At 40.2% G+C, this 12,052-nt stretch overlaps 2 protein-coding genes across 7 annotated transcripts in view; one reads left to right on the top strand and one right to left on the bottom strand.

Moving 5' to 3' along the window:
* The window catches only part of LOC110491642 (heparan sulfate glucosamine 3-O-sulfotransferase 2-like), a 46,490-nt gene that overhangs the window by 18,041 nt on the left and 16,397 nt on the right, over nucleotides 1–12,052 (top strand). The gene's annotated exons all lie outside the window — the stretch shown is intronic.
* LOC110492853 lies at nucleotides 5,378–10,577 on the bottom strand. 6 transcript variants are annotated; one of them, XM_036946505.1, is made up of 13 exons: nucleotides 10,415–10,577; nucleotides 10,169–10,195; nucleotides 9,660–9,869; nucleotides 9,371–9,570; nucleotides 8,801–8,816; nucleotides 8,503–8,712; nucleotides 8,211–8,413; nucleotides 7,641–7,656; nucleotides 7,343–7,552; nucleotides 7,054–7,253; nucleotides 6,484–6,499; nucleotides 6,186–6,395; nucleotides 5,378–6,096 (listed from the first exon to the last, which is right to left on the bottom strand). In XM_036946505.1, the coding sequence occupies exons 2-13, from the start codon at nucleotides 10,188–10,190 to the stop codon at nucleotides 5,888–5,890; spliced, it is 1,722 nt and encodes a 573-aa protein (XP_036802400.1). In that variant the 5' UTR covers nucleotides 10,191–10,195; nucleotides 10,415–10,577; the 3' UTR covers nucleotides 5,378–5,887. The 6 variants fall into 6 exon arrangements, 5 of the variants coding, with proteins under 5 accessions (XP_036802400.1, XP_036802402.1, XP_036802403.1 ...); XM_036946507.1 differs by having other exon boundaries at nucleotides 6,484–6,496; XM_036946508.1 differs by having other exon boundaries at nucleotides 7,641–7,653.

Below are 12,052 nucleotides of genomic sequence, written 5' to 3'. Positions count from 1 at the left end.
GATCCACCTCTAAGCAGACGACACCATTCTGTATACTTATGGCCCTTCCTTGGACACTGTGCTAACTAACCTCCAAACGAGCTTCAATGCCATAAAACACTCCTTCCGTGGCCTTCAACTGCTCTTAAACGCTAGTAAAACTAAATGCATGCTTTTCAACCGTTCGCTGCCCGTACCCGCCCGCCCGAATAGCATCACCACCCTGGACGATTCCGACCTAGAGTATGTGTACAACTATAAATACCTAGGTGTCTGGTTAGACTGTAAACTCTCCTTCCAGACTCATATTAAACATTTATAATCCAAAATCAAATCTAGAATGATGGCGTTTCTCCAAAACCCAACCTTCTGTTCCTTAGTTCAATTTACAAGTCTGGCTATCTCTGACCTCTCATTGTTTCCTTCACGACCATACCTGCTCAACTGTACACTTACGACCTTGCTCCAGCCACCGCAATCATGTTAGTAAAACCCTAGTTCACGATCCATGTATCAAGGCTTAACAATCCTGATTTTAACCTGTCTCCACCGCTTAATCTACACTGACTAAAGTGGATATAACAGGTGGGATCAGTAAGGGATCACAGCTTTCTCCTGGATTCACTTGATCAGTCTGTTTTGTACACTCCTTTAAATGGAATATCAGCCATCTACATTAGATTTGCATATCATGCAACCAGTCCTTTAACAAAATTCACCTGACCCAGAAGATTCGATCATCAATAGGCGCTAAAGGTAGTTAGCATCTGAATGGGCTAGATATAGCCTAGGCCTACCAATGATATGGTGCTATAGGACAGAATAACTTGAATATATTTGGAGGAGTGTGTCTTTTGTAGTCGGACAAGAGGCGCTCCTTCTTTGGACACTGTGTTAACAAATCTCCAACGAGCTTCATTGCCATACAACACTCCTTCCGTGGCCTCCAACTGCTCTTAAACGCTAGTAAAACTAAATGCATGCTTTTCAACCGATCGCTGCCCTCACCTGCCCGCCTAGCATAATTACTCTGGATGGTTCTGATTTAGAATATGTGGACAACTACAAATACCTAGGTGTCTGGTTAGACTGTAAACTCTCCTTACAGACTCATATTAAACATCTCCAATCCAAAATTAAATCTAGAATAGGCTTCCTATTTTGCAACAAAGCCTCCTTCACTCACGCTGCCAAACTTAACCTAGTAAACCTGACTATCCTACCGATCCTCGACGATGTCATTTACAAAATAGCCTCCAACACTCTACTCAGCAAAATGGATGAAGTCTATCACAGTGCCATTCGTTTTGTCACCAAAGTCCCGTATACCATCCACCACTGCGACCTGTATGCTCTTGTCGCCTGGCCCTCGCTACATATTCATCGCCAGACCCACTGGCTCCAGGTCATCTGTAAGTATTTGCTAAGTAAAGCTCCGCCTTATCTCAGCTCACTGGTCACCATAACAACACCCACCCGTAGCACGCGCTCCAGCAGGTATATCTCACTGGTCATCCCCAAAGCCAACACCTGCTTTGGCTGCCTTTCCTTCCACTTCTCTGCTGCCAAAGACTGGAACGAATTGAAAAATCGCTGAAGCTGGAGACATATCTCCCTCACTAACTTTAAGCATCCGCTATCTGAGCAGCTTACCAATCGCTGCAGCTGTACACAGCCCATCTGTAAATAGCCCATCCAATCTACCTACCTCATCCCTAGATTTTTAATTACTTTTTTTGCACACTAGTATCTCTACTTGCACATCATAATCTGCATATCTATCACTCCAGTGTTAATTTGCTAAATTGTAATTACTTTGCTACTATGGCCTATTTATTGCCTTACCTCCTCACGCCATTTGCACACACTGTATATAGACTTTTTCTATTGTGCTATTGACTGTACGCCTGTTTACTCTATGTGTAACTGTGCTGTTGTTTGTGTCACACTGCTTTGCTTTATCTTGGCCAGGTCGCAGTTGTAAATGAGAACTTGTTCTCAACTGGCCTACCTGGTAAAATAAATTCTTAAAAAAAATAAAAAATACTACTCCTGGTTACTTTGACTGCATGGACTTTTCCCCCGGTGCCTTCTTCCCCATCATTTTGACTTCAAAAGGGTTTCCTAAAAATAACATCCTTATCCAAAAAACATACTCCAACAAGCAATAATTCATCAGACACATTTTCCACAGCAATTTTGACCCTTTTTGTTCCATTCTTGAACTTCACTGTTGTCCAATCACCTTTCTCGTTAACTGTACTCGACATGCTTTCAGCTTCAAACACAACACTTCTACTTCCGCCATCTCACGGTCCTCCCTCACGCTAGCATATGCCACGCCTGTGACATGCACAGTCAACTGTGGGACCTTATATAGACAGGTCTGTGCCTTTCCAAATCATGTCCAATCAGTTGGTTGGATGACCATGCAGCCATTCAATCAAGTTTGAGAAACATATCAAGGATGATCAATGGAAACAAGATGCGCCTGAGCTCAATTTCGAGTCTCATAGCGAAGGGTCTGAATACTTATGTAAATAAGGTATTTAAAAAATGCATAACAATAACAATAATTTCATTCACCTGTTTTTGCTTTGTTATTATGTGGTATTGTGCATAGATTGAGGAAAATAATCAATTTAATCAATTTTAGAATAAGGCTGTAATGTAACAAAATGTGGAAATAGTCAAGGGGTCCGAATACTTTCCGAATGCACTGTATTTATTAATAATAACAAATAATGGCAATGCACCATTCTACACTTATCTACAAGTGATATCAATGCTATGACAATACATCTTGATATGGCCTATAGTGGTGACAGAGTGAAATGTCAAACAAAGCTGAGAGTGAAAGACTAGCCAGTCAATTAGTCTAGGTTAGGTTTTGCTGCTATTTTTTCAAAGCTTTAATACTCTCTATTATCCTGAGTCCACTGTGATATGTAATATTATTAGACACATACATGTACATGAGCAAGTCTTTATCAGAGCTAACAAGCCACAACTGAATGACATGTCATTTTGTTTCTAAAAAAATAAGCAGGACACTGGTTGATCTACACACATCTGCGACAATGCATCTCGTTATGGCCTATAATGGTACATGTTGACTACTGTCAAACACATTTTGAATTCTACTGTAGCTGTAGAACTGTAGCATATTGTGTTGTAGCATAACTTTCAGAAACCTTAAACACTGGAAAAACAGTTTTTCGAAAAATGTCAAGGTAGGAGGTCCTTCATCACTGCCAGGTCTTCCCCCAGACCGACCACCGCAGGGCTTCTGGTGGACCCTCTGCTGGGCACTTTAGGCACTGATGAGTTCTGTATCCAAGTCATTGGACCAGGCTTTTTGCTTCTCATCAGGGTGTTGTAGGAGGAAATAGGATCTTGAGAGTTTGTGGATATGGCTGAGTGAGTGGACCCTGAATGGTCCTGTGAATGACAGAGAGGGTGAGAGTGTGAGGGAAATCAGTAATCAAGTAATATCAGAGTTTCTCTGTATCGTTCATATTTTTTTTATTGAACCAGGCAAGTCAGTTAAAAACTAATTCTTAATTGCAATGAGAGCCTACCCAGGCCAAACACGGACGACGCTGGGCCAATTGTGCGCCGCCCTATGGGCCTACCGATCACGGCCGGTTGTGATACAGTCTGGGATCGAACCAGGGTCTAGTAGAGACGCCTCTAGCACTGAGATGCAGTGCCTTAGACCGCTCTGCCACTCGGGAGCTTAAATTGACGACCTGCTCAGATGTCATACTGTGTCCTACTCAATCATTAAGGACCAACCAGACAAAAGATCTAGCTAGCTAAGTTAGAGTTGATATCCAATTTTAGTTTTGGTTTCCAGTTAGAAAAATTATCAAAGCGATTCATTTCCTCTTGTTATGCATTCCCGAGATTAGACGAAATAGGAACTACCCATAAACACACGGACCTGAACTCCTCTTCTTTCTCGTTGTATGTTGGAAGCAGAAGTTAACATGTAGACTAGAATGAACTTGCTTTTTTTTCATGATCAGTCCTCATATTTTATCCCTATCTGAAGTTGTTTTGTACTGTATGTATACTTTATGTTTTAAGCGATTACACTTAATGCAGTAAAAGCATGTATCCACCTGATGGCACTAAAACTCTTACTGTGTAGCAAAGAAAGGGCAACGTTCCATTGGTGATTTTGTCATTGACCGTCAGTAAACATTGTGACTAGTTGGTGCTGCAATCTTGGATTTCTTGAGTTTTCTCAAAAATTCCTCACGATAACCCAATCATTACTAGCCACAGTAGTGCATTTGACTATCCCTGGACTTTAAGAGAGGTACATAGAATGTGAGTGTAGCAAAGCTAAGAGCGGGTCACTTTAGCCTTACCTCTGTCAGATCAGCTCACCCAGAAACCGAACCCAAAGAGGAATCTGATCAACCCTCATCTTATTTCATAATAACCACCGTGTGTGTGGTGGTTTCCCTGTGATCAAACTCAAAGTGAAAATCCTGCTTGATATTTGGATGTTGGATATTATTCCAATATAGATTTGAATGAGTCATTGGCATATGTGTTAATAGCACATGTAGATAGACATGGTGCCTGCCCACCTAGCAAAAACACATTGAATGGACACTGTGTCAAAGTCATATTTCAACGTACCTCATGTTGAACATCAATTACATTTGTCTTGGTATCAGCAAACAGTGTTCAACGTACCCTGCTTCTAAGGGGTTTAAGGTTTTGGGCGAGATATAAAAAGCGGAGGGAAATGCGTCGATTTTGTACATTAGAAACCGATGCTCTCTTCAAGTGCCAATCATAAGAAAAAGTTAGACTGGGAAGTTGAGCAATCTACAGTGACCTTGTTGAAGATTTCTCATTGAAGATGCTAACCATAATTGACCCTGCTTACCATGAATCATTTTTGTTGTTGTTTTTACCAGGGTCCTACCATGGGGTTGGTGAAGGAATCTAAAAATAGATAGGTTATTAATACCTTTTCAGGAAATAATCTACATTAGTGCTCTTACTACTGTGTAAATACAGTGTAACAAGTAGCCTATTGTAATCAATCATTGTTACACTGAACTGACCCTGTACTTAGGGTAAAGGTCAGTGTTAGGGCTAGGTTTAGGGTTACTCCTGTAAGCGCTGTGTAAGTACAGTGTGACAATGAGTCATTACAATACTTGCTACACTGTACTTATAGCAGTAATTACACAGTATTGAGGGCACTGTAATGTGACATTTTGCCTTATCTTACAAAATGTCTAACACTGCAAATAGAGATAATTGACCATATGGCTGACCCAAGAGTTTAGTGTTTTGAAGCTCCTAGATTGTTTAACAAAATATTTGAGCTTTTCTGACCCATAGTAGATAATAATAATAATAATTCACATTTCATCAAAGCTGTTTGTTTTTATTGCATTTGCAAGGCGTCATCAGCATTTGAAGATTTTATTTCAGATGACTTCAGGTTTCAATCAATGCACATTCAATAGGGAAAACTGTTTAATTACTTTTACAATTGTTTTTAGTTGTTGTTAAATGTACAATATATTCAACTCGTGTCAGTTGAAAACTCAATTCAACATCAATATACAATTCATTGCATCCCTCCAATAGTCATTTAGGTGGTTTCCATAAGTTGATAGAAAGAAGTGCTTATACAATTCAATCATACATTGAGCTGAACATAATTTTCCTAGGACTGTCTGGGAGTGGTCTGAGTGGGGAAGGGAAAACTGAAAACTAGCTGTTATTGGCAGAGAAGTTTGGAACTCCCTTTCGTAATTGTCTTTTAACTAATTTATGTCGCCAGGCTGGCCAAAACTCAACCCACCTAAACAAGCGGTGTGCGGTGTGCAAGTGCTGTGCTAAATAACTTAAAGTGGGCTATAAGTTGTAACTATATCTTTGGTTGTACGTTTAGCCTCTTCAAAATCATATCGACTGCTTCTTTATTGCGAGGACAGTCCAGCAGTCCTCTGTGATTAAATAGACAGTCCACTGTGAGTATTACCTCACCCCTGGTCACTAGTCTGCTACTGTCAGGTATAGTGGAGTCTGGGCCGAAAGTGTCATGGTGCAGCACCACCAGAACAACAGGTCTACCAGCTGTCAAGAGAGTGAGGGATGAACAAGGTTAGTTTAAGAACTCTAACAAATAAAGCATGTATTCAGGTAATTAGCCTCTTGATACCTACCTAGGTATTCTGAGACCACCTCCAGTTGTATATCAAGGTCCAGAGTTCCAAAGTCACTGACCATAGGACAGATCATTATGATGACATCACTCTCCGCTAGTGACACTTCAGTACAGTCTCCTCGGCCAGTGAGTTGTCTTACCAAGTCCTTATCAGAATTGAACGTGTGACCTACGACACAGGTGCATACTTTTCCCATCCTTGGCTTACCTGCAAGAGGATACCTCAGTTTTGTTAAAAATGAAACCTTTGTTATTGTGAAATTCATAATATACATTTTATTTAGAGCAGTGTTTACCTTCTGTGAGTTCCTGCTACAACAGAGAGAAGTTAAGACATGAATCATTAGTATAGTATTCAATTCTACATTGTGCTGAACATAGATTTCTAAACCGATATTTAACTAGGCAAGTCAATTAAAAGGTCCAATGCAGCAGTTTAAAAAATAAATCTCAATATCAAATCATTTCTGGGTAACAATTAAGTACCTTACTGTGATTGTTTTCAATTCAAATGGTCAAACAGAAACAAAAATAGCTTCTTAGCGAAGAGCAATTTCTCAAGCAAGAATTTTGCTTGAACTGACTGGGAGTGGTCTGAGTGGGGAGGGAAAACTGAAAACTACCTGTTATAGGCAGAGAGGTCTGGTACTCTCATTCTTATTGATCAATTAACTATTTTACCACCTAGTGATGTCACCTGCCAAAGCAAAACGTCATCCCACCAAAACAGGCTGACATTTCAGGCGGTCTTTTCAAACAGCTCTTACACTAAAAGGGAATTATCATTAATTTCTGCATATTCTTAAGTGGCGAGGGGCAAGTGCGGTGCTAAATAACTTAAAGTGGGCTATAAGTTGTAACTATACCTTTGGTTGTACGTTTAGCCTCTTCAGAATCATATCGACTGCTTCTTTATTGCGAGGACAGTCCAGCAGTCCTCTGTGATTAAATAGACAGTCCACTGTGAGTATTACCTCACCCCTGGTCACTAGTCTGCTACTGTCAGGTATAGTGGAGTCTGGGTCGAAAGTGTCATGCAGCACCACCAGAACAACAGGTCTACCAGCTGTCAAGAGAGTGAGGGATGAACAAGGTTAGTTTAAGAACTCTAACAAATAAAGCATGTATTTAGGTAATTAGCCTCTTGATACCTACCTAGGTATTCTGAGACCACCTCCAGTTGTATATCAAGGTCCAGAGTTCCAAAGTCACTGACCATAGGACAGATCATTATGATGACATCACTCTCCGCTAGTGACACTTCAGTACAGTCTCCTCGGCCAGTGAGTTGTCTTACCAAGTCCTTATCAGAATTGAACGTGTGACCTACGACACAGGTGCATACTTTTCCCATCCTTGGCTTACCTGCAAGAGGATACCTCAGTTTTGTTAAAAATGAAACCTTTGTTATTGTGAAATTCATAATATACATTTTATTTAGAGCAGTGTTTACCTTCTGTGAGTTCCTGCTACAACAGAGAGAAGTTAAGACATGAATCATTAGTATAGTATTCAATTCTACATTGTGCTGAACATAGATTTCTAAACCGATATTTAACTAGGCAAGTCAATTAAAAGGTCCAATGCAGCAGTTTAAAAAATAAATCTCAATATCAAATCATTTCTGGGTAACAATTAAGTACCTTACTGTGATTGTTTTCAATTCAAATGGTCAAACAGAAACAAAAATAGCTTCTTAGCGAAGAGCAATTTCTCAAGCAAGAATTTTGCTTGAACTGACTGGGAGTGGTCTGAGTGGGGAGGGAAAACTGAAAACTACCTGTTATAGGCAGAGAGGTCTGGTACTCTCATTCTTATTGATCAATTAACTATTTTACCACCTAGTGATGTCACCTGCCAAAGCAAAACGTCATCCCACCAAAACAGGCTGACATTTCAGGCGGTCTTTTCAAACAGCTCTTACACTAAAAGGGAATTATCATTAATTTCTGCATATTCTTAAGTGGCGAGGGGCAAGTGCGGTGCTAAATAACTTAAAGTGGGCTATAAGTTGTAACTATACCTTTGGTTGTACGTTTAGCCTCTTCAGAATCATATCGACTGCTTCTTTATTGCGAGGACAGTCCAGCAGTCCTCTGTGATTAAATAGACAGTCCACTGTGAGTATTACCTCACCCCTGGTCACTAGTCTGCTACTGTCAGGTATAGTGGAGTCTGGGTCAAAAGTGTCATGGTGCAGCACCACCAGAACAACAGGTCTACCAGCTGTCAAGAGAGTGAGGGATGAACAAGGTTAGTTTAAGAACTCTAACAAATAAAGCATGTATTTAGGTAATTAGCCTCTTGATACCTACCTAGGTATTCTGAGACCACCTCCAGTTGTATATCAAGGTCCAGAGTTCCAAAGTCACCGACCATAGGACAGATCATTATGATGACATCACTCTCCGCTAGTGACACTTCAGTACAGTCTCCTCGGCCAGTGAGTTGTCTTACCAAGTCCTTATCAGAATTGAACGTGTGACCTACGACACAGGTGCATACTTTTCCCATCCTTGGCTTACCTGCAAGAGGATACCTCAGTTTTGTTAAAAATGAAACCTTTGTTATTGTGAAATTCATAATATACATTTTATTTAGAGCAGTGTTTACCTTCTGTGAGTTCCTGCTACAACAGAGAGAAGTTAAGACATGAATCATTAGTATAGTATTCAATTCTACATTGTGCTGAACATAGATTTCTAAACCGATATTTAACTAGGCAAGTCAATTAAAAGGTCCAATGCAGCAGTTTAAAAAATAAATCTCAATATCAAATCATTTCTGGGTAACAATTAAGTACCTTACTGTGATTGTTTTCAATTCAAATGGTCAAACAGAAACAAAAATAGCTTCTTAGCGAAGAGCAATTTCTCAAGCAAGAATTTTGCTTGAACTGACTGGGAGTGGTCTGAGTGGGGAGGGAAAACTGAAAACTACCTGTTATAGGCAGAGAGGTCTGGTACTCTCATTCTTATTGATCAATTAACTATTTTACCACCTAGTGATGTCACCTGCCAAAGCAAAACGTCATCCCACCAAAACAGGCTGACATTTTAGGCGGTCTTTTCAAACAGCTCTTACACTAAAAGGGAATTATCATTAATTTCTGCATATTCTTAAGTGGCGAGGGGCAAGTGCGGTGCTAAATAACTTAAAGTGGGCTATAAGTTGTAACTATACCTTTGGTTGTACGTTTAGCCTCTTCAGAATCATATCGACTGCTTCTTTATTGCGAGGACAGTCCAGCAGTCCTCTGTGATTAAATAGACAGTCCACTGTGAGTATTACCTCACCCCTGGTCACTAGTCTGCTGCTGTCAGGTATAGTGGAGTCTGGGTCGAAAGTGTCATGCAGCACCACCAGAACAACAGGTCTACCAGCTGTCAAGAGAGTGAGGGATGAACAAGGTTAGTTTATGAACTCTAACAAATAAAGCATGTATTCAGGTAATTAGCCTCTTGATACCTACCTAGGTATTCTGAGACCACCTCCAGTTGTATATCAAGGTCCAGAGTTCCAAAGTCACTGACCATAGGACAGATCATTATGATGACATCACTCTCCGCTAGTGACACTTCAGTACAGTCTCCTCGGCCAGTGAGTTGTCTTACCAAGTCCTTATCAGAATTGAAAGTATGACCTACGACACAGGTGCATACTTTTCCCATCCTTGGCTTACCTGCAAGAGGATATCTGTTTTATTAAAGATTAAACAGTCCTTTTTTACTTCATGGCCATGCTTTTTGGCGCTGACAGAGTTGACTTTATGTGAAGGTGTGTCCTGTTGAGCTCCATTATTGTGACAATGCTTACAGGAAACAATTTTTTTTAACAGTTAAAGACTCAACAACAATCCCATGTCTGCTCCAAATCTATAATCTATGACATAGAACTACTGACTAAACTGTGGTTTGTATATAGTACATTAATACGAGATAAGCAACCAATAACTCCTGAGAAAGTGACGTGTTGACTTACTAGGAAAACCAGCCTCTGCCATTTTGCCTGCACAAAAAAAAGTTTGAAACCATAACTATACACATCGTTAAGCTACTTTTCTATTCGTCCTGTTCTCTATTTCTCTCAAGCACAATAACACATACTGTGTATACTGTGTAACACATACTGTATATCCTGTGTCTCTCTCTCTTCAGCATGTTTTGTTTTATAATAGAAATGTTTGTTTATTTTTGGGAAGTTAAAATATCAGATATACCCCCTTACCTTACCGGTCACAACTACCACTTCTGATTTTAAAAAACAATATCAGATTATTATCAATAGCAATGCGAAATAGTCATTAAAAACAAACAAACAAACTTCTCTCTAGATGTGCCATATGACTAGACAGAAAATCTACTGTTGACTTTCATTTCACAAGAACTCAGGGCTTAACTCCTCCCCTTCTTTCTCTCTTAGAAGGGGACTGAACATGACGTGTGTGTACTCCCCAAAAATTAGCATGTCTTGTCTTCTCATATTTTGACCCTATATCTGAGTTTGTATTTTTTATGTCAATTGTGATTTTGTTCAATGCAGTACTAATGTTAATTTATTTGATGACACTAAAGGTTTTATAGAGTAATAGAGAAAGCACATTATTTAGTCTCAGTACTGTTGGTGCTTCTCGTTTTGACAGTAAACATGGTGACTTACTGTAAATACCAAGGGCCACACTCCTCTGAGATAGTGTTAGAGACCATGTGTTATAACTTCTAGTGTGTAGGCAAGGACAAGGGAGCAGCAACTTTAAAGAGATTCTCTGGTTCTTTTGTTTACTTTTTAGCCAGTAGAACTGAAAGTAGCACTCGCGAGCCATGTGAGGCCCCCGAAAATTGCGTACTACGTTACATGTGTGCAGATTTGTACAGCATGTCATTGCTCTCTCTCTCTACTGTGGGTGAATCATGTGCATCTTACTAGCTAACACTCAAATGGCAAGGGGCTGAAGCTCATTGGTTGAAACTCGAATTGCTTGGGGGCTGGCCCACGTGTGGTGAAATGTAGGGAAAATTGCACAGCACAGCTTCAAGAAATAGTCCCTTTCAATCTAGGAATTTTGTGGCTAATTGAGGTACAACAGTAGTTCTTCTCATAGATGATGTACAGTGGGGCAAAAAAGTATTTAGTCAGCCACCAATTGTGCAAGTTCCCCCACTTAAAAACATGAGAGAGGCCTGTAATTTACATCATAGGTACACTTCAACTATGACAGACAAAATGAGAAAAAAAATACCAGAAAATCACATTGTAGGATTTTTAATTAATTAATTTGCAAATGATGGTGGAAAATAAGTATTTGGTCACCTACAAACAAGCAAGATTTCTGGCTCTCACAGACCTGTAACTTCTTCTTTAAGAGGCTCCTCTATCTTCCACTCGTTACCTGTATTAATGGCACCTGTTTGAACTTGTTATCTGTATAAAAGACACCTGTCCACAACCTTAAACAGTCACACTCCAAACTCCACTATGGCCAAGACCGAAGAGCTGTCAAAGGACACCAGAAACAAAATTGTAGACCTGCACCAGGCTGGGAAGACTGAATCTGCAATAGGTAAGCAGCTTGGTTTGAAGAAATAAACTGTGGGAGCAATTATTAGGAAATGGAAGACATACAAGACCACTGATAATCTCCCTTGATCTGGGGCTCCACGCAAGATCTCACCCCGTGGGGTCAAAATGATCACAAGAACGGTGAGCAAAAATCCTAGAACCACACGGGGAGACCCAGTGAATGACCTGCAGAGAGCTGGGACCAAAGTAACAAAGCATACCATCAATAACACACTACGCCGCCAGGGACTCAAATCCTGCAGTGCCAGACGTGTCCCCCTGCTTAAGCCAGTACATGTCCAGGCC

The sequence above is a fragment of the Oncorhynchus mykiss genome, chromosome 16, assembly GCF_013265735.2.
Source record: "Oncorhynchus mykiss isolate Arlee chromosome 16, USDA_OmykA_1.1, whole genome shotgun sequence".
Classification (NCBI taxonomy): domain Eukaryota; kingdom Metazoa; phylum Chordata; class Actinopteri; order Salmoniformes; family Salmonidae; genus Oncorhynchus; species Oncorhynchus mykiss.
The sequence above is the reverse complement of the archived record's forward strand: the minus strand, read 5'-3'. Positions and strand labels throughout refer to the sequence as shown.